Source organism: Babylonia areolata, chromosome 18 (genome assembly GCF_041734735.1).
Source record: "Babylonia areolata isolate BAREFJ2019XMU chromosome 18, ASM4173473v1, whole genome shotgun sequence".
Lineage (NCBI taxonomy): Eukaryota > Metazoa > Mollusca > Gastropoda > Neogastropoda > Buccinidae > Babylonia > Babylonia areolata.
In genome coordinates, this window is record NC_134893.1 from 5,145,553 (window position 1) to 5,168,520 (window position 22,968).

General features: G+C 43.0%; 1 protein-coding gene across 1 annotated transcript in view; it reads left to right on the forward strand.

Moving 5' to 3' along the window:
• LOC143292381 (uncharacterized) overlaps window positions 1–22,968 on the forward strand; it is a 226,667-nt gene that overhangs the window by 49,040 nt on the left and 154,659 nt on the right. Inside the window, 16 exon segments of the mRNA XM_076602599.1 lie at window positions 1,213–1,381; window positions 2,835–3,010; window positions 4,188–4,449; window positions 9,244–9,437; window positions 9,920–10,006; window positions 10,861–11,100; window positions 11,513–11,674; window positions 13,257–13,425; window positions 14,020–14,198; window positions 15,113–15,268; window positions 16,162–16,275; window positions 17,813–17,928; window positions 18,922–19,159; window positions 20,716–20,955; window positions 22,011–22,175; window positions 22,618–22,902. Coding sequence (XP_076458714.1) covers window positions 1,213–1,381; window positions 2,835–3,010; window positions 4,188–4,449; window positions 9,244–9,437; window positions 9,920–10,006; window positions 10,861–11,100; window positions 11,513–11,674; window positions 13,257–13,425; window positions 14,020–14,198; window positions 15,113–15,268; window positions 16,162–16,275; window positions 17,813–17,928; window positions 18,922–19,159; window positions 20,716–20,955; window positions 22,011–22,175; window positions 22,618–22,902 — 2,952 coding nt within the window.

The window sequence follows — 22,968 nt, forward strand, 5'->3', positions numbered from 1 at the left end:
AAAAAAGTTTTAATTACACATACTTAACCGTGACCCAATTAGTGCAGACTCCGGCAGGGGTCTGACGTTCCTGTCCTGTGCAAACTACTATCCGCCTATGCGGAGAAAACGAAAGTACTACGGCCGATAACCTCCCGGAAGTAGGTAACCTCCCCTTTGTCCCCCTGGCTAGCGCCCTCTTTTTCCGGCAGCCATCATGACTCCTGTTCCTGTGCTCTCCATACGGCTAAGTTTTTTCGTATTTTCTGTCTGTCTGTCGATTCTCTGGCGTTCTTGTTTTTTGTCAAATTATGTCTCCAACCAGGTCACATAATTATGTAGCTCGATTGGGCGATCACGCTAACACATAAAAAAAAAGTGTTATGTTCAGTGCTTCACTTATACAGGTCGTTTGGTGAAATTAGATCGGTGACCAGGCTGTTTCTCGTGTTTGCTTTCTGCTTTGTTCTTGCAATATGTTGCATGTTTTACGTGTCAGTATTTACATCATACAGCACAGTTGAACATGTTTTACATGGAAAGTGATATATAAATTAAATTATTATTATTACTTTTATTATTATTATTATTATTATTGTTGTTGTTGTTGTTGTTTCTTTTTAATTCTTGAGTGCTGACAGTATGTACCCAGTACATTTGACAGTGTATACTTGTGTATATGTGTGTGTGTGTGTGTGTGAGTGTGTGTGTGAGTGTGTGTATGTGTGTGTGTGTGTGTGTGTAGTTGTATGTTCATGTGTGTGAACTTGCTTTTAAATTTAACCTATTTTGATACTGACTGCAGATTATTCTCAAAAAGAAGCCCATTGCCAGCCAGTTAATTAAGAAAGACATGATAGAACACCGCACTGAGGCAGCTATATAATCACTGGTTTCTCCAGTGTAATGGAAACTGACTTTCAACTTTGTTTTTTTTTGAAGGACTATGGCTCTTAAACTAGGAGGCAAGATTGCACTGGCTCTTAGTGCTGCAGCATTGGGGTCCAGTTGGCGTTTTGGGACCATCTCAACACTGACTGTCTCAATGCCCTCTTGACTGAGAGAGTGGGGGTCTAACTTGGGCTCTCCACTCTCCACTGTAATCAAATTCTAGCCTAGATGATCGGGATAGAGTTGCCTTCTCTGCTGTTCTGATAGTTTAAGTCAGACATGACTGTCATATGTACATACATAGATAGTATTCACTGTGTTGTGTGTGGCGTGATGTTCCAGGTCTGACCAACACCACCGGTCTGATCAGTGCTGGACACTGGGCCCTGCAGGGCGCAACTGTGGCCACCCCTGCAGAGACCGACAATGATCACTACGGTGTCTGTCGCCAAGGAAACTATTGTCCTGAAGGCAGCACCTACCCTACCCCTTGTCCTGCTGGAACGTATGGGTAAGGCTTGGTTTGCTTTGAAAGTGTGTGTATGTCACACACACACACACACACGCACGCACGCACGCACGCACGCACGCACACACACACACAGAACACCCCCCCAGCTCCCATGGTAATTACAAACACCCCCCCTCTCATATACACACACATGACAGTAACACACACACACACACACACACACACAACACACACACACACACACAACACACACACACACACACACACACACAACACACTCACACAGGTACACACGAACAAACACAATGAAACAGTGCGTCTGCTTTGCCACGGACGATGAGCTTGAAGTCTTGCATGTTGTTGCCTTCATAGATCTTGCACAGGATGTACTTGAACGTCCCCTGGCCATCAATATCCACTGTGGGCACCTGCGCCAGTTTGGCGTTGATGGGGGCTGTTACTCCAGGCATTCTGAGGTCTGGAGCAGTCACATAACACCTCAAGAACAGAGAATGGAGGTTGATGTTGCCAGCCAAGGGCAGTCAAACACAACTTTGTGTTACTGAAGTGAAGTTTTATATTCAAGGAGGGAAGCGTTGTGACACCAAAACCCAGCTCACATTATACAGTTTCCATCTAAAAAGACATTTAGATGGTCAAGAAAGGAAGGGGACATATGCACACACACAAAAATGCCACTGTATCTGTTTTTCTATAGGTCTGTCTGTATTAGTGTACAGGTAGCTCTTAATTTTTCATACCTCTTTCCATTTTAAGTGATATTTTACCATACATGCACACGCGAACATGCTCACACACATATCTTTAGTCCTGTCTAACTATCTAACTTGACAGACAAGTCAACAGCTGAGAGATTAGAACCAGAAAGTTAAGTTTTATTGTATCTGTCTTTCTATGCATTTGTCTGTCTGTCTCTGTTTATATTATCTGTTTGTATATATTATCAGTATGTGTGTATATATATATATATATCATCTATTTATCTGTCTATCATATCTGTCTGTCTGTCTACGTCTATCTATCCACCTATCTTAGTATCTATGTATCTATTTTACCAAAATATATCTTGGTTGCAGTTATGTTTTGACGCTTTAATGACAGAAGCATTATGCACACACACACACACACACACACACACACACACACACACATTTACAGAGAGAGAGAGAATAAATGAATGACTGAGCAAAGTATGTTTATGAGGCAAAAGATTGATTTGAATAACTTCTTTTACAACCAGCCCTATTAGAAGTGAAAACGCATTTTAAAGAAAAGGAAGAAAATAAAACACTGCATATTATTAAAACAAAAATAAAGAATATATATAGTATATATACATATATCCTGATTAGAAGCACCTCACCTTAACAAGAACAGTTAAGAAAAAGAACTAGTCATGGCCAGTGACATGGATTTGTGATCATGGCAACAATCATTCACCAAGATGCTGGTTTTGCCAACGCTGCAACAGGTTCACGCGAGGTCTGGCCAGTGAGGCTGGATGCACTGACTGCGATGCTGGCAAGTTCTGTCCCTACTCCAACATGACACTGGCTGGCTCCGACTGCGATGCCGGATACTACTGCTCTAGGGGCTCACCTGTCAGCACACCTGTCAACCAGACCTATGGAGATGAGTGCCCTACAGGTAACAGGAATGCCATCAGCCTGTGATGAATGCTCTCCACGTGTCTCCATAAGCCTTTTGGGTTCTGTTTCATGCTGTGATTAATGATGAGATTAATGTAACCTTACTTGGAAAGTGACAAATGCTTTTTGCTGCAGCCAGTCCTCTTGCTAAAAAAAAAAAGAAGAAAATATTTGTATCCATACTCAGTCTCTACGATGCACACACTATATCTTGATACCATCACTGACTGCCTCTCTGAGCCTGTGAACAAAACAGCATGATGAGAGATTGTTTTGATATTGTTTGTTCCAAATGGACTGTGAATTATTTTGTAGCTTTGTCGAAACTGTATCTTTCATTGAAGTGTGAAAAATGGATATGTCTCCATTGTATCTGGACTTGCAAAGAAAGATCCAAAACTACTTTAAGTGAAATCCTTTTTTCAAGACAAAGGCCAGTAGATGTCATGGTTGTCTCATAGAAACTGAGGAATATCAAATTTAGTAATCAAGTAGAAAATTGACATTTTAACCAAATTTCTTGCATGAGTTTCAATACTTTTTACTCATACGTTCCCTAAGTACTTGTTTGATCTTGTTCAGTCTTATGTGCCATACTGTTCATTTTGATAATCTGCTGTTCCACGTTTTCTCAGTATTCCATGTCGTAAAATGAAATTATGACAGCGTTACTTTCATACCTTTGTCCTGTCACCTGGAATAAACTTCCCTACCAAATTCGCCATGCTGAAACAAAATCTGAGTTCAAATCTGGCCTCGAAACAAATATGTACCAATCTCCCTAAATGGAAGTCTAGATGTTGGCTTGTGGTGTTGTGTGTGTGTGTGTGTGTGTGTGTGCGTGTGTGCATGCGTGTGTATCTGTGTGTGTCTGTATACTTTGTCACTGACACATATGATTTGTCTTGTTCATGAATCTTTAGTATAGATTTATTGTATTTCTCTTTTTGTCACAACAGATTTCTCTGTGTGAAATTCAGGCTGCTCTCCCCAGGAAGAGCGCATCGCTACACTACAGCGCCACCCTTTTCTTTTTTTTTAGTCCCTGTGGTGCTGATTATTGTAAACATTTCCCCCCATTAATTGTTAGCACTCTGGGACCCTGTGCTAAGGGGGGTAGAGCACATTATCATACATACCCATCATTGTAATAAGAATACCCATCGACTGCACAGGGTACTACTGCCCAGCGGGATCCGCAGCGCCCACCCCCTGCGCGGCCGGGGATTACACAAACCAGACCCGCAGCACCACTTGCCAGAGCTGTCCGCTGGGCCACTACTGCCCGGTGAACACCAGTGACCCCTTCCCCTGCCCCGAGGGCTACTGGTGTGGCACTGGACAGTCGCTGCCCTTCCAGAACCCCTGCGGCCCCGGCACGTACAACAACGTCACAGGGGCCACGGACACCAGTTACTGTCTGGACTGCCCACCCGGGTCAGTGGCTCGTGTGGCTGCATGGGTTTTTTCTTTGCTTTTTTTTTAAACCCCTTGAATGCCCCAGGATAGAAATTTCCATCCTCTTCTGGTGAGTAAAAAAAAGAGATGGAAATATCTGTCCACATCATTGTAGGAAATTTCCAATAATAAAATCATTAAATTCATGTGAAAATATTATGTCTTGATAGGATAGTGTGTTGAATGCCCCAGGATGGAAATTTCCATCTTCTTCTCTTCTAGTGTGCAAAAAAAAAAAAAAAAAAAAAAGAGGCCTAGGATGGAAATTCCTGTCTGAATCATTGTAGGAATTTTCCATACAACAAAATCATTAAATTCATGTGAAATTTATAGATTGTATGTACTTCCTTTGGGTAGTTTGTATTTTGGAATTTATTTTATTCCCCTCCACGACCGAAACATCCATTGGTGAATAGTTGTCCCAGAGCTTAAAATAGGCTTGCCACTGAAAAGGTCAAGGAACCTTTATACATTATTTTCTTTTTAGCAGTTTCAGATTCATTTTGTATTTGTATTTCTTTTTATCACAAGAGATTTCTCTGTGTGAAATTCGGGCTGCTCTCCCCAGGGAGAGCGCGTCGCTATACTACAGCGCCACCCCATTTTTTAAAATTTTTCCTGCATGCAGTTTTATTTGTTTTTCCTATTGACGTGGATTTTTCTACCGAATTTTGCCAGGAACAACCCTTTTGTTGCAGTGGGTTCTTTTACGTGCGCTAAGTGCATGCTGCACACGGGACCTCGGTTTATCGTCTCATCCGAATGACTAGCGTCCAGACCACCACTCAAGGTCTAGTGGAGGGGGAGAAAATATCGGCGGCTGAGCTGTGATTCGAACCAGCACGCTCAGATTCTCTCGCTTCCTAGGCGGATGCGTTACCTCTAGGCCATCACTCCGCTGTGCCCCAGGATAGAAATTTCCATCCCCTTCTGGTGTGTAAAAAAAGAGAGCCCCAGGATGGAAATATCTGTCCACATCATTGTAGGAAATTTCCAATAATAAAATCATTAAATTCATGTGAAAATATTATGTCTTGATAGGATAGTGTGTTCTTTTTTTTTTCTTTTTTTTTCTTTTTTTTCTAACCCCATGAATGCCCCAGGATGGAAATTTCCATCTCCTTCTCCTCTGGTGTGCCAAAAAAAAAAAAAGAGGCCTAGGATGGAAATTCCTGTCTGAATCATTGTAGGAATTTTCCATACAATAAAATCATTAAATTCATGTGAAATTGACTTGTCACAATTGGATGGTGTGTTCATTTTCTTTTTAGAAAATTATATATCGTATGTACTTCCTTTGGGTAGTTTGTATTTTGGAATTTATTTTATTCCCCTCCACAACCGAAACATCCATTGGTAAATAGTTGTCCCTGAGCTTAAAATAGGCTTGGCACTGAAAAGGTCAAGGAACCTTTATACATTATTTTCTTTAGCAGTTTCAGATTCATTTTGTATTTGTATTTGTATTTCTTTTTATCACAACATATTGTGTGAAATTCGGGCTGCTCTCCCCAGGGAGAGCGCGTCGCCATACTACAGCGCCACCCATTTTTTTGTATTTTTTCCTGTGTGCAGTTTTATTTGATTTTCCTATTGAAGTGGATTTTTCTACAGAATTTTGCTAGGAGCAACCCTTTTGTTGCCGTGGGTTCTTTTACGTGCGCCAAGTGCATGCTGCACACGGGACCTTGGTTTATCGTCTCATCCGAATGACTAGCGTCCAGACCACCACTCAAGGTCTAGTGGAGGGGGAGAAAATTTCAGGGGCTGTGCCGTGATTCGAACCAGCGCGCTCAGATTCTCTCACTTCCTAGGCGGACACGTTACCTCTAGGCCATCACTCCACTGGGTGGGTGTATGGACAGATCCATATATGCTGCACCACATCTGCTGGGGGAATATCAGACAGAAGAGAAAGAAATATGACAAACATGAGCAGGGCAAAATTATTTCAGATTAATAACAGCATGGAATATTATATCATTAGAGACCTTTATAAATACATACATTCATATCTACAGTCATACACAATTCATACACACATTCATAGATACATACACACCTGCATTCAGACAGACACACAGCCATACATGGATGTGATCTCATTCTGTCTTCTTGTGATCGCAGTATTAGGGTGTGTCTGTGTTTGTATTAAGAATAGATCTGCTCTCATCTGTTCAGGAAACAAATTAGCAAACAAACAGAATCTGCTTGATAATGGCATTTCTGAGTTACTACGTAACAGCTATGTATTTTCTCTGTAATAGGCATGTGTTTTCTCCACGACAGCCATGTCTGTTGGGTTTTTTTTAAATTTTACATAGTAGCCATGTTGCTGTTGTTGGATTTTTATACCTAGCATGTTTTTGTTTTTTTTACATAGTAGCCATTTTTGTTTTTTACCCAATTGTTTGTTTTGGTTTGTTTTTTTTACATTAAAGCTATTTTTTTTCTCTCCACCTTATGTGTTTCTTAACATAGTTGTTATCTGTTTTTTCTACCTTGTATGTTTTTTTTTTTTTTTTTTTTTTTTTTTTTTACATTGTATCCCATTTATTTTGTTTCTACCTGAGGTGGTTCTTACATAGCAGCCCTGTGTTATGTCTGCCTATTGTGTTCTTTAGCCCTGTGTTATGTCTGCCTATTGTGTTCTTTAGCCCTGTGTTGTGTCTGCCTATTGTGTTCTTTAGCCCTGTGTTATGTCTGCCTATTGTGTTCTTTAGCCCTGTGTTATGTCTGTGTTCTTTAGCCCTGTGTTATGTCTGCCTATTGTGTTCTTTAGCCCTGTGTTGTGTCTGCCTATTGTGTTCTTTAGCCCTGTGTTGTGTCTGCCTAATGTGTTCTTTAGCCCTGTGTTGTGTCTGCCTATTGTGTTCTTTAGCCCTGTGTTGTGTCTGCTAATGTGTTATTTAGCCCTGTGTTATGTCTGTCTATTGTGTTCTTTAGCCCTGTGTTATGTCTGCCTATTGTGTTCTTTAGCCCTGTGTTGTGTCTGCCTATTGTGTTCTTTAGCCCTGTGTTATGTCTGCCTATTGTGTTCTTTAGCCCTGTGTTATGTCTGTCTGTTGTGTTCTTTAGCCCTGTGTTATGTCTGTCTGTTGTGTTCTTTAGCCATGTGTTATGTCTGTCTGTTGTGTTCTTTAGCCCTGTGTTATGTCTGTTGTGTTCTTTAGCCCTGTGTTATGTCTGTTGTGTTCTTTAGCCCTGTGTTGTGTCTGTTGTGTTCTTTAGCCCTGTGTTATGTCTGTTGTGTTCTTTAGCCCTGTGTTATGTCTGTTGTGTTCTTTAGCCCTGTGTTATGTCTGTCTATTGTGTTCTTTAGCCCTGTGTTATGTCTGCCTAATGTGTTCTTTAGCCCTGTGTTATGTCTGTTGTGTTCTTTAGCCCTGTGTTATGTCTGTTGTGTTCTTTAGCCCTGTGTTATGTCTGTTGTGTTCTTTAGCCCTGTGTTGTGTCTGTTGTGTTCTTTAGCCCTGTGTTATGTCTGCTTGTGTTCTTTAGCCCTGTGTTGTGTCTGTTGTGTTCTTTAGCCCTGTGTTATGTCTGTCTATTGTGTTCTTTAGCCCTGTGTTGTGTCTGTTGTGTTCTTTAGCCCTGTGTTTTGCTATGTGTGTTCTTTAGCCCTGTGTTGTGTCTGTTTGTTCTTTAGCCCTGTGTTGTGTCTGTTGTGTTCTTTAGCCCTGTGTTATGTCTTGTCTATTTGTGTTTCTTTAGCCCGCTGTGTTATGTCTGCATTGTGTTCTTTAGCCCTGTGTTATGTCTGTCTATTGTGTTCTTTAGCCCGCTGTGTTATGTCTGCCTATTGTGTTCTTTAGCCCTGTGTTATGTCTGTCTGTTGTGTTCTTTAGCCCTGTGTTATGTCTGCTTTGTGTTCTTTAGCCCTGTGTTGTGTCTGTCTTTGTGTTCTTTAGCCCTGTGTTGTGTCTGCCTATTGTGTTCTTTAGCCCTGTGTTGTGTCTGCCTAATGTGTTCTTTAGCCCTGTGTTATGTCTGTGTTCTTTAGCCCTGTGTTATGTCTGTTGTGTTCTTTAGCCCTGTGTTATGTCTGTGTTCTTTAGCCCTGTGTTATGTCTGCCTAATGTGTTCTTTAGCCCTGTGTTATGTCTGTGTTCTTTAGCCCTGTGTTATGTCTGTCTATTGTGTTCTTTAGCCCTGTGTTATGTCTGCCTATTGTGTTCTTTAGCCCTGTGTTTTGTCTGCCTGTTGTGTTCTTTAGCCCTGTGTTGTGTCTGCCTATTGTGTTCTTTAGCCCTGTGTTATGTCTGCCTATTGTGTTCTTTAGCCCTGTGTTGTGTCTGCCTATTGTGTTCTTTAGCCCTGTGTTGTGTCTGCCCATTGTGTTCTTTAGCCCTGTGTTGTGTCTGTCTATTGTGTTCTTTAGCCCTGTGTTATGTCTGCCCGTTGTGTTCTTTAGCCCTGTGTTGTGTCTGTCTGTTGTGTTCTTTAGCCCTGTGTTATGTCTGCCTATTGTGTTCTTTAGCCCTGTGTTATGTCTGTGTTCTTTAGCCCTGTGTTATGTCTGTGTTCTTTAGCCCTGTGTTGTGTCTGTTGTGTTCTTTAGCCCTGTGTTATGTCTGCCTAATGTGTTCTTTAGCCCTGTGTTTTGTCTATTGTGTTCTTTAGCCCTGTGTTTTGTCTATTGTGTTCTTTAGCCATGTATTTGTGCCTAACAGCCATGTGTCTTCTAGCTAACAGATGCATGTTTTCATGCAGTGTGTCTTCTAGCTAACAGATGCGTGTTTTCATGCAGCGTGTGTCTGGCATGTGCTACAGGTGGTACTGTGGTACTGATGGGCTGGGGGTACCCACAGACGGCTGTGACCCAGGGTGGTACTGTACGGGTGGAGCCGTGGCAGCGCGACCCTCTGACCCCACCCAGGGTGGTCAGTGTCAGGCCGGGTACTTCTGTCCCAAGGGCAGCGCTGCCCAGCTGCCGTGCACACCGGGCACGTACTGCCTGGATGTGGGTGAGTTTGTGGTGTGGTCTGGTTCTGTGTGGGCAAGACTCTGATTGCTCATTTCTCTTTGTTAAGTGTTGGAATGTGTCGCTGAGCAAGAAGAAGGCTGTGTGTGTACGTCTGAGTGCGTTGTGTTAACACCAGCACATTTTAGATTTCTAACCAACCATTTTCCTGTTGCTTTGTATTTTCTCAACCCAAACATCGGTCAACACAATGAGATTTCTCATATACTATGTACCACTGTGCATGTATGGAAACGTTCATTTATGTGTAGTTTTCTTTTTAGAAAAATCATTACAAATCCTATTTATATGTAGTTCTACTTCAGTAACTGAAAGCATATGCAGATGGAAAAAAATCAATTAGCAGAAATGTTTTTAAACAGATGTTTCACTTTTACCCAAGTTGTTGGCAGTAGGGAGATGTGTACTAGACAGACTGAGAATAGCAGCAGCACATCACGCTGCCCTGTGCTCCTGTCGTGACAGAGCTGGAACAGCCCACCGGCAACTGCACCGAGGGCTACTACTGTCTGGCTGGATCCCCCACCGCCACACCTGTTGGATCTGTCTATGGTCTGTTGAACACCTGCCCTCTGTTTGCTTTCTGTCTGTGCTGACAGTAGAGTGCTCTCTCTCTCTCTCTCTCTCTCTCTCTCTCTCTCTCTCTCTCCTATTGAATTCATGTCAGGTCTACAGCCTTTACCGGCAGTCAGAGAGGTTAAATGCAGAACAAGTTTTATCATGATTTTAATCGCTACCTCTTAACTTATTTGAATACTTTGTTTTATCATTTTTCTTTACAGGATTGTAAATGTGCAGTGCCTGCTTTGCAGCATTTTCTAAATTTGACCACTGTCTGTTTTGGTTATTTATACCTATCTTGGTATTTGCAGATTGTATCTATTAATGTCTTTTCTGTAGTTTTTTTTTTCTTAATCTGAAGTAAATATATGTAAAATGAGACTGTTGATATTAATGCCAGCTATTCTGAGAGTGATGTTCATGGAAGATTGCATTTTTATGTGCACAAAAACATTCAGTCTCTCTTTATCTCTCTCTCTCTCCCTCACTCACTCCACACACATATACATGTGTACATGCACAGGTATACATGTAGAGCTACACACACATCCACACACACACACACACACACACACACACACACACACACACACACACCATGTGTACATGCACAGGTATACGTGTTAGAGCTACACACACATCCACACACACACACACACACACACACACACACACATCCAATCCCCCCCTCACCCCCCAACTCCCCCCCCTACACCCACACACACCCACACCCGCACACCCACACACACAGCTACACACATACACCCCCACACCCACACCCACACACCCACACACACACACACACACGTGACAGCATCCCACTCTCAACTTTCAACCTCTTGCAGGTGACGTCTGCATGGCTGGTCAGTACTGTCCAGAGGGCAGTGCCAATGGCACCTACTGCCCACCTGGCACCTACCTGGACACCACAGGTGCACGGCAGGAGAGCGACTGCCTGGCCTGCACCCAGGGCAATTATTGTGATGGCTACGGTAATGACGCGCCCACGGGACCCTGCAGCGCTGGCTACTACTGTCCGACAGGCATGAACACGTCTTTGCCCGCTGAGTACAGCTGTCCTGAAGGTATGTGTGGCTGGGATGAATGAAACATGACGTTTTTGTTGGTTGGTTGGGATGTTCAAGCTTCTGAGAAGAGATGAGGGAATATAGAGAGAGAATGTGTGTGTGAGTGAGTGAGTGTATCACAATGTGTTTTTGTGCGTATTTTTTATATATTCTGGTGTATAGAACTGTGATAACATTTGTGTGTGTGTGTGTGTTTCACCAGTATGCATTTTCATGGTTGCAAAGGCATGCATAAGATTGCAAAACTTTGACTTACCTGTGGCTTGGCAACAGCCTTTTATTATCCTAAATGTCACATTGAGTCAGATATTATTTTCACATCCAAGAGAATAACATATTTAAAACTGTGGTTTCAGTTTTGGAGAATCAGAATCCTAAACCTTTTACGTTTTTTGTCCTCCCCTGTCAGGCCATTACTGCCCCAGTGGCAGCCACACCCCGGTGCGTTGTAACAGTGGTACGTACCAAGATGAGACAGGCCAGGGGTCTTGCAAGACCTGCCCTGCTGGCTACTTCTGTGACAACACCCTCAGTCCTGTGGTTCTCTTCAACTCCTCCATCTGCCCACAGGGTAGGCTTATAATGATCATGATATTTAATTACACATACTTAACCGTGACCCAACTAGTGAGAGTGCTAGCCAGCGGGACAAAGGGGAGGTTACCTACTTCCGGGAGGTTATCGGCCGTAGTTTCGTTTTCTCCGCATAGGCGGATAGTAGTTTGCACAGGACAGGAATGTCAGACCCCTGCCGGAGTCTGCACTAGTTGGGTCATGGTAAGTATGTTATTTAAACGTAATTTTAGATAGAAAATTTCCTTTATTGATCATAATGATTATAGTAATTCCACAGGGTAGGCTTATAATGATCATGATATTATTGATCATAATGACTATAGTAATTCCACAGGGTAGGCTTATAATGATAATGATATTATTGATCATAATGATTATAGTAATTCCACAGGGTAGGCTTATAATGATAATGATATTATTGATCATAATGATTATAGTAATCCCACAGGGTAGGCTTATAATGATAATGATATTATTGATCATAATGATTATAGTAATTCCACAGGGTAGGCTTATAATGATAATGATATTATTGATCATAATGATTATAGTAATTCCACAGGGTAGGCTTATGATAATGATATTATTGATCATAATGATTATAGTAATTCCATTCGTATTCCTCCTCTCTCTCTGTCTCTGCCTTTCTTTTCTTTCTCTCTCAGGATAATGCATGCTAATTGTGAGGTTCTTGTAGTAATAAATAATAATAATAATAATAATGGTATTTATATAGCGCTGAATCTTGTGCAGAGACAAATCAAAGCGCTTTCGCACCAGTCATTCTCACGCATGCATAACTCTAAAACTGGAGAAATTGAGGACAAGGAAGAGGCAGGGAAGGCAGGCTATTTTGGGAAGAGGTGGGTTTTAAGGCCAGACTTGAAAGAGCTGAGTGTAAAGACTTGACGAAGCGAAAGAGAAAGTTCATTCCAATTGCAAGGTCCAGAAACAGAGAAAGAACGGCGGCCAACAGTCGAGAGTTTGAATCTGGGTATGCGTAAATAGAGTGGATCCGAAGCTGATCGTAGTGAGCGAGATGGAGTGTAGAGGTGAAGGCAGCCACAGAGATAGGAAGGGGCTGATTTGTGAATACATTTGTAGCATAGAGTGCTGATCTTGTACTTTATTCTGTGTGAGACAGGGAGCCAGTGGAGATGTTGCAAAAGAGGAGTGATGCGCTCAGATCTTTTTTTCTGAGGACGAGTCGGGCAGCAGAGTTTTGTATGCTTTGGCTGCTCACTTGTATGTAGTATTCGTTTCATGTACTGTTTGTTAAGAGGGGTTTTTGGTTGTTTTTGTTGGGGGGGTTTGTGGGTTTTTTGCATCTGTGCACATTGTTGTTTCTTTTTATTGTACCACAAATTCAGTATCACAGTTTTCTCAGAGCATTATTGCTTGTATGACATGTGAGCAACAGCCATATGTATATGTAACAGGGTTTTATATTTCAGAACATAGCTTTTCTCTGACGGGGATTATTTTAGGGGGAGGGGGGGGATTTGTTTTGTTTTGTTTTCTTGTTGTTTTTTCTGCAGAAAATGCCAACAGAGTCTGACCTCATGTCCTTCCTGCAGGTCACTACTGCCCAGCAGGCACCAAGTACTCCACAGAGCACCGATGTCCCAGAGGTTCCTACAGCAACTACACAGGTCTGCAGGCAAGCACTGACTGCCTGCCGTGTCCTGGGGGGTACTACTGCGACCAGGAGGCACAGACTGACTTCTCCCTCATCTGCAGTGCTGGGTGGGTTCTGCTCTTGTGTGTGTGGGGGGGGGGAGGGGGTGGTGGGGGGGGAGAGGTGTGTGTGTGTTTGAGAGAGAGGGGTGAGTGAGAGAGAGTGTATGTATATGTGAGAGAGGTGAGATAGAGAGTGTGTGTGCTTTGTGTGCAGTTTGGTTTGGACTTTGTGAGGCATTTAGTTTGATTTTTAGCCTTCAGAAGCTGTGTGTTTGTCTTGAGCTTTAAGGTAGTGACTTTTTAACATATTGTTTTACTGATGTCATTGTAGGAGGAGAAAAAAAAAGAAAGACTTCACTGTTTTGTAGAAGGTTGGGCTTGTTCTTTTAATTTGTATTGTGAAAGAAGCGAGGTTAGGAGTTTGAGCTTTCTGCTTTCAGATGAACTAATATTTCAAACACAGTCAGATGCAGAGGGAAGATTGGTGGTCATAGGTTGTCTTATGTAAAACAAGAAAAATCCACAAACAAGCGACAAGAAATGCTTCAGCAGGAGGGTTCCAAGTGAAAGAGAAGGTAGCAATCTATTAACAGTGATATTAATCATTGATCATACTTGAGGGGGTTGAAAGAATATGTTTTGCTGGCTGATGTTTTTCAGGTTCTACTGTCGCCAAGGGGCGGAGACAGGAACCCCCATGCAGGACGCTGATGCCAACGAATGTCCAGCCGGTCACTTCTGCCCTCAGCAAACATCAGAGCCTCAGAAATGTCCACTGGGGACCTACTCCAACATGACTCAGCTGACTGATGTGTCTCAGTGCCTCAACTGCACTGCAGGTGTGAATCAGAATCAGTTTTGATTGTCAGTTAAAACCATGACAAGGTTTATATGACACACATATGCACACCCTCCCCTCCCCTGCCCCCTCCACGCCCCCCCCCTCCTCCCACACACACCCACACACATAGTCAGTGAACAATAAATAAAACAAAACAGAACAAGAAACTGAACTAGTTCTCCATGCAACAATGTGTCTGACAACAGTTGTAAACAAACATGCCCTCAAGATTGTCTTCCTGTATGAGCTGACTTTAAAGAGTTTAAAGGTATTTTTGTTGAATTTCATTAATGAAATTTCTCTAATTTCCATGTACAATTCACAATTATCAAAGAAATGGTATCAATCTTTTGTTGTTTGACATAGTAGGTACTGCCTCTTTTCTTTTGGGATGTGTTGTATCATTTACTGTCTTTTGTTGAGGGATTGTTGGGGGTACTGTTTTTTGTGGAACTTTTTACTGTATCTGTCTCAGAAAGAATTGACTTGTCAGTGTCAAGGGTGTGTGCTTGTGTTTGTGTTTGTGGGTGGGTGTGAGAAGAAACAATCAGAAATTGTGTTTGTAAATGTGCGCTCATGTATGTGTGTGAGATGTGAGTGTGTGTTGTGTGTTTGTATGTGTGTGTGTGCATGTATGTGTGTGCGTGTGTGTGCATGTGTGTGTGTGTGTGTGTGTGTGTGTGTGTGTGTGTGTGCGTGTGTGTGTGTTGTGTGTGTGCATGTATGTGTGTGCATGTGTGTGTGTGTTTGTGTGTGTGTGTGTGTGTGTGTGTGTGTGTGGTCTGAGTACTTATGGCCTCAGAAGGACAAAACCAAAACCAAATAACTGATGCTTCAGTCTTCCAGTAAGATGATGACTGTTCAAACTCCATGCTTTGAATCAAGCATGAGCACTGTGCCCTTTCCCTGCAGGGTATTTCTGTGGAGCACAGAATCTGACGGAGCCGAGCGGACCCTGCCAGGCAGGGTACTACTGCCCTGAGTCATCAGTCAGTGCCACGGAGGTCCACTGTCCCCCTGGCTACTTCTGTAATGGCACCAATGACGTTCCCATCCCTTGCCCTAAAGGTGAGACTGTAATTACCAGTGAAATTTGTATTTTTTTTGTATTTGTATTTCTTTTTATCACAACAGATTTCTCTGTGTGAAATTCGGGCTGCTCTCCCCAGAGAGAGCGCATCGTTACACTACAGCGCCACCCTTTTTTCTTTTTTTTTTTCCTGCGTGCAGTTTTATTTGTTTTTCCTATCGCAGTGGATTTTTCTACAGAATTTTGCCAGGAACAGCCCTTTTGTTGCCGTGGGTTCTTTTACATGCGCTAAGTGCATGCTGCACACGGGACCTCAGTTTATCGTCTTATCCGAAAGACTAGCGTCCAGACCACCACTCAAGGTCTAGTGGAGGGGGAGAAAATATCAGCGGCTGAGCCATGATTCGAACCAGTGCACTCAGATTCTCTCGCTTCCTAGGCGGACGCGTTACCTCTAGGCCATCACTCCACAAATAGTGAAGTGGTGTGTAGGTTTGCTCGCAAATGATCGCTTGGTTTCTTTCGACATGATACCTTGTCCTGTGGAAAATCCAGTGATGCAATTGTGCATTGAAACCTATTTGTGTTTTAGTGTATTTATGTATGTGTGTAGAGGTACCTATTTGTGTTTTAGTGTGTGTTTGTGTGTGTGTGTGTAAGTATGTGTGTTTTGGTGTGTGTATGTGTGTGCAGGTACCTATTTGTGTGTTTGTGTTTGTGTGTGTGTGTGTGTGTGCATGCATGTACCTATTTGTGTTTTGGTATATGTGTGTTCAGGTACTTCTTTGTGTTTTGGTTTGTGTGTATGTATGCATGTGTACAGGTGCCTGTTTGTATTTTGGTGTACGTGTATTGGTACTTATTTGTCTTTTGGTGTGTGTGTGTGTGTGTGTGTGTGTGTGTGTGTGTGTGTGTGTGTGTGTGTGTGCAGGTACCTATTCTAACGAGAGCAACCTGGTGGCAGAGAGTGACTGTGATGCCTGTCCTGGTGGTTACTACTGTGAGACAGATGGTCTGACTGCCCCCACAGGATTGTGTGGAGAAGGTACACACCACATTTTGGGTGGTTTTTTTAATAAAGTGGGGGGGCAGGGTTATTGGGTAATCATGTTGCATCATGTGTGTACCTACATTAACTCACTCAGTACGGCCAGTCCTCTCTTCTCCTCTACACAGACCCATCGGATGTCCAGTGGGTGTCTGAATGACCCAACCTTTAGCTTCCGTCGTCAGAATTGTGGTATTCTTTGTCAACATTCACCTCTTCAGTATCAGAGCCTTCCGCTTGCAATATTTTGATGATGGTAACTGGGGTGAAACGCTGTTAACGTCGTCTCTTTCGGCATTCGTATGGAGAGAGTTAACCCCCCGCCTCAATTTTGAAAATAATGTTGTCTTCATTTCTGCTGTTATTCCCGTTCAGTTGCATCTGTCCCGCTCTGTCTTACATCTACCATGCTGTCATTCTCCCTCCCCCCCCTTTTTTTTTTGCTGCCTCATCATCTGAACCATTTTTCATTGGTGCTATTCCCACACTGCTCATCCTGAGTCCCCCATAGAGGGCCACACCCATATTCATCTGTTGTAGTCCCAGTGTTGGCGGTCCACAGAGAACTGTGGATGTTAGGTCATCTGGAGTCCATCCATGCTCTCATTCTTGTTTTTGATCTGACTGTTGTTTATTTTGTGTATTTGTTTTATTTCGTTTTCGGTTAGTGTTTTACACACACCTGTTGTAGGTTCTCTCAACACCCTTACTAGCGTGTTGTTGTTTTTTTGCATGGTTCAGGCATTTTCTCCCTTTTTATTTATTTATTTTTTTTTTTATAGCAGATGTTTTGTAGCTTGTATCGATCAGCCCGCACACTTTGACACTGTCTTGAAAGTGAAACTGAATGTAGCTGTAGTTTAGGCTGAAATCTTATTTGTACTCACGATGATTAGTAAAGAGTGGCAACTCTCTCCATTCACAAAGTACTCAACTTCAAATCAGTGCTGCCGATTCATCTAGAACACAGGTGAATAAAAGATACATTGGAACAAACCCAGACACATCCTCAAAAAAGGAAGCACCGGGCTTGTCCTTATACCGATCATTTGACACGTTAGACTGTCAATCTGAGGGTCCCGGGTTTGAATCACGGTGACACCGCCTGGTGGGTAAAGGGTGGAGATTTATACGATCTCCCAGGTCAACGTATGTGCAGACCTGCTAGTGCCTGAAACCCCTTCGTGTGTATATGCAAGCAGAAGATCAAATACACACGTTAAAGATCCTGTAATCCATGTCAGCGTTCGGTGGGTTATGGAAACAAGAACATACCCAGCATGCACACCCCCGAAAACGGAGTATGGCTGCCTACATGGCAGGGTGAAAACGGTCATACACGTAAAAGCCCATTCGTGTGCATGCGAGTGAACGCAGAAGAAGAAGAAGACACATCCGGGTTTGTTTCAGTGTACCTTTTATAAACAGCACTGACTTGAAGTTGTGTACCTTGTGAATAAAGAGTATTACCTCTCATTACTATTTGTTAATCATTTGTTCTCCTGGCCTCACAGTTTATTCATTTTGTGCTCAGGATACTTTTGCCCTGATGGGTCCATCTACAAGGAACCTGCAGCCAACTTCTGTCCCACCGGCCACTTCTGTCCTGAAGGCGTGTCTCAAGCCTTGCCCTGCCGAAACAACAGTCATGTAAGTGTGTGCCCAGTCTATCCCAACCCAGCTCAGTTTTGAACAGAAGGTTAGCTGGAACTTTACCAGGAAAGTGACTGCAGTTATTTGACAGAGATGTGCAAGTTACTTTGGTGTGTTTACTGTTTGCAGTTATATAGAAATAGAAGGAAGAGGATCACAGGGAGTGCAATGTTTTGTTTAGAATATTTGAAAGTGTTTTTTTTTATCTTACATATCAGTCTGAATGCTGGATGATTTCTTTTGTCTAAAATCATTGAACATTTATAAAACTGTACATGAGATATTAATGCAAGAGAGTGCATTTTTGCTCCGAATCTGCCTGGAGGTTGTGTTACGGAATCATGACACTTGGGTGCATCATCCTTTGTCTTTGCATTTCTTGTTGGTAAATTCCATTTATGTAACCTGTACATAACACGTCTCCATGGATTATGTGTTCAACATCCTGAACATTTGATCCATGCATGACATGTCAATACTTCTGTGAATGTTATCCATGCATTGTGTGTTTAACATTCTGTACACATTATCCATGCATAACATGTCAATGCTTCTGTAAATGCCATCAATGGAAACCATGTCAATAGTTATGTAAATGTCATTGATGTATAACATGTCAATACTTCTGTAAATGTCATCCATGTATAACATGTCAATACTTCTGTAAATGTCATCCATGCATAACATGTCAATACTTCTGTAAATGTCATCCATGTATAACATGTCAATACTTCTGTAAATGTCATCCATGCATAACATGTCGATACTTTTGTAAAAGTCATCCATGCATAACATTTCGATACTTCTGTAAACGTCATTCTTGCATAACATGTCAATACTTCTTTAGATATCATTCATGTATATATCGTCAGTACTGCCATAAACGTCATCCATACAAAAAATGTCGATACTTCTGTAAATGTCACCCATGCATTACGCAATCAACTCGTTACCCATGCATCTCATGGTGACACCTCACTTACTCGCCAGGTGAACCATACCCACGCCATAGCCTGCTACAACTGTCCGGCGGGCTACTATTGTGAGCTGGCCGGTCTGAGCATCATTTGTCCAACTGGCTACTACTGCCCGGAGGGTACAGGCCTGGACTGGATGGCGTGTCCACGGGGGACCTACAGTGACGTGACTGGCCTGTACGATGAGAGCCAGTGTAAGCCTTGTGACGCTGGCAAGTACTGCGATGGAGAGCACCTGCAGGCGGTGTCTGGTGAGTACAGCCAGGACGGCGGAGGAATGGGGTGGGGTGGGGTGGGGTGGGGTGGGTGGTAAGTGGGGTAGAGGAGGGTTTTGGGCTTTCAGGAGGTAAGGGGTCCAGCTCACAATGTTGATTTGTGCAGAATAGGGTTCATGCTCAAAACATAACCAAACCTGGCTCACAATGTCATTTGTGCAGAATAGGGTTCATGCTCAAAACATAACCAAACCTGGCTCATAATGTGATTTGTGCAGAATAGGGTTCATGCTCAAAACATAACCAAACCTGGCTCACAATGTCATTTGTGCAGAATAGGGTTCATGCTCAAAACATAACCAAACCTGGCTCATAATGTGAATTACTACCGAGGCAACCATGTATTTGTTCTGTACCGAGGCAACCATGTATTTGTTCTGTATTGTCCGTGTGTTCTGTATGGCTTATTCAGGATTAAAGAGGCTATGCCAGTCTTGAATAAAAGCTAATTTGTGTTTGCACATTTCTTCTGTCTTTGCTGCTGTGTGCACATGTCAAATGATTGGTATAAGGACAGGCCCGGCGCTTCCTTTTTCCGAGGAAGTGTCTGGGTTTGTTCCAATGTACCTTTTATTTACCTGTGTGCTAGCTGAATCGGTAGCGTAATCATCACTGACTTGAAGTTGTGTACCTTGTGTAATGGAGAGAGTTACCACTCTTTACTATTTGTTAATCGTAATGTGACTTGTGCAGAGAATGGGTCATGCTCATCAATGTAACCAAACCAGATAGCAAGTATGGAATTTAGAAGAGGAGCGGTAGAGCAAATTTTATTGAGGAAACCTGTGTGGAGCCCAGGAAACAAGTGTGAAATCTGTGTGTGAAAACAAGTGTGGAGTTTCAGCCAGGAAACAACCGTGGGAACTCAGAGAGGAAACGGGTGTGGGTTTTAGTTCAGGAAACAGGTGTGTAATTTAGTGAGGAAAAAAGCGTGGAATTCAGTTTAGGAAGCAAGTGTGGAATTCTGTTTAGGAAAAAAAAGTGTGGAATTCAGTGAGAAAACAAGTGTGGAATTTATGAGGAAAGAAGCGTGGAATTTAGAGATGAAACAAGTGTGGAATTTAGTTGAGGAAGCAAGTGGATAATTGATTTAGTTTGGACACAAGTGTAGAATTTAAGTGAGGAAAACATGTAGAATTCAGTAAAGGAAACGAGCATGGAATACTGATGGCTACCTGACTGGTCTACCTGTACTCATTGATTGTACTCATTGATGGGTCTACCTGTACTCATTGTTGGGTCTGCCTGTACTCATTGACTGTTCTACCTGTACTCATTGATTGTACTCATTGACTGGTCTACCTGTACTCATTGACTGGTCTACCTGTACTCATTGATTGTACTCATTGACTGGTCTACCTGTACTCATTGACTGGTCTACTTGCACTCATTGACTGGTCTACCTGCACTAATCGACTGGTCTACCTGTGTACTCATTGACTGGTCTACCTGTACTCATTGACTGGTTTACTTGCACTCATTGACTGGTCTACCTGCACTCATTGACTGGTCTACCTGTACTCAACCAACAGGAGACTGCTCCCCTGGTCACTGGTGCCTGTCCGGGGTGGATCGGCCGTACCCAGGGCTGAACAACCAGAGCGTGCCCTACAACGTCAGTTGCTATGACGACCGCATGGTGGGCACGGGAGGTGTGTGCCCCACTGGGCACTACTGCCCTGGAGGCATCGCCAGTTACCTGCCTGTGCCCTGTGACAACGGCACCTACGCTGATGTGGAAGGCTTGGATGCCTGCAAACAGTGTCCTGAGGGTGAGTGGTGTGTTTGTGTGTGTGTGTGTGTGTGTTGTGGGTGGTGTGGGTGTGCGTGGGTGTTTGTGGGTGGGTGTGTGGGTGTGTTGTTGTCGTTGTAGTTTTTTTTTTATTCAATGTCTGTTTAATTGATTTGATATTAGATGGTTTGTGTGTGAGTGTTTGAGTGCGTGTGTGCGTGCATGCGTGCGCGTGCGTGTGTGTGTGTGTTTGTGTGTGTGTGTGTGTGTGTGTTGTTGTGTTTGTTATTGTTGGTTTGGTAATATTTTCATTGATTTTCATTTTACATTATTTGATATGAGATGGTGTATGTGCTTGTGTACTTGTGTGTGTAGATGGTAGAAGTAGTAATACTTTCATTAAACATATTTTCACACAGTTTGATATTAGACGTTTGATATTAGATGATGTGTGGTGTATGTGTATTCATGTGTGCTTGTGGGAATGAGAGAGAGAGAACAAATGAGTGAATAAATGACACTTTTGTGTCCTTTGCTCACAATGGTTTTATTTACACAATAATTTCAACTCATGGAGCAAATTAGTGCAGTCAGTTATTTTGTTTTTTCATACTCAGCAGTTGTACAATCACTAGCATGTATGACAGAATTCCTTCCAGTTACGAAGAACAAAGAATTCTCTATATTTGCTATAGACGACGGGCGCAATAGCCGAGTGGTTAAAGCATTGGACTGTCAATCTGAGGGTCCTGGGTTCGAATCACGGTGACGGCGCCTGGTGGGTAAAGGGTGGAGATTTTTACAATCTCCCAGGTCAACGTATGTGCAGACCTGCTAGTGCCTGAACCCCCTTCATGTGTATATGCAAGCAGAAGATCAAATACGCACGTTAAAGATCCTGTAATCCATGTCAACGTTCGGTGGGTTATGGAAACAAGAACATACCCAGCATGCACACCCCCGAAAACGGAGTATGGCTGCCTACGTGGCGGGCTAAAAACGGTCATACACGTAAAAGCCCGTTCGTGTGCATACGAGTGAACGCAGAACAAGAAGCTATAGACATTTCCTGTAATGACACACTGCTGTGTTCAGGGTACTACTGCCCAGTGGCTGCAGCCAACTACACTGACTACCCATGCCCAGTGGGTCACTACTGTCCGCTGGGAACACAGTGGTGGAATCAGTATCCCTGTGACGCCGGTACCTCCAACAACCTGACGGAACGCACCAAACCTGCAGACTGCTTGCCTTGCCCAGGTTAGTCTTGACACTTTGGTCTGCGCTCCCTGCAGATGACATTTTCTGTACTTTTCTGGAATTTGTTCCAAAACGTTTTCTTTTTGGTGTGTCAGAAGTTCTTTCTTTTCCATTGTTGAAAAGGAAACATAAATATCTTCATATCCTGTGTTAATATTTTAAGATACATGAAAATGCATCACAAATGTACACAACCTATGCTAATGTGACACATGATAATCCAGCAGTTTACATAATATGAACATGAACAATATTTTTAACAAGTTATTCATCCCCTTAAAAACAGTCCATCAAAGGATCAGAAAGGTCAGCTTTAATTTTCATCACATTATAGCAATTGTGTGTGCTTCCTAAAGCTTACGACCCAATCCTCTTTGATGAGGTACACCTCACGTGGAATTTTCTAGTGCGGATTCAAACTCCAGAACTTGCTGCACCACAGGTGGCAAGTACTGCGACCAGACTGGCCTCACAGAGCCGGCAGGCGACTGCAGCGCTGGCTACTACTGCAGCGGCAACTCCACCACGGCCATGCCGAGCGGTGTGGGAGGGGACCAGTGTCAGGCGGGGTCCTACTGTCTGGCGGGGGCGTATCAGCCGGCCATGTGTGACCCAGGCAGCTACTGCTCCGGGCCGGGTCTGTTCAACACCTCAGGACTGTGTCTGGCTGGATACTACTGCATTGGGGGAGCCTCCATTCCAAACCCTACTGATGGAAATGTCACAGGTGACTGACATGTGTTATATGATTGTTAAGTGCTTTTTTTTTATATAAATTTGTATTTAGACTTAA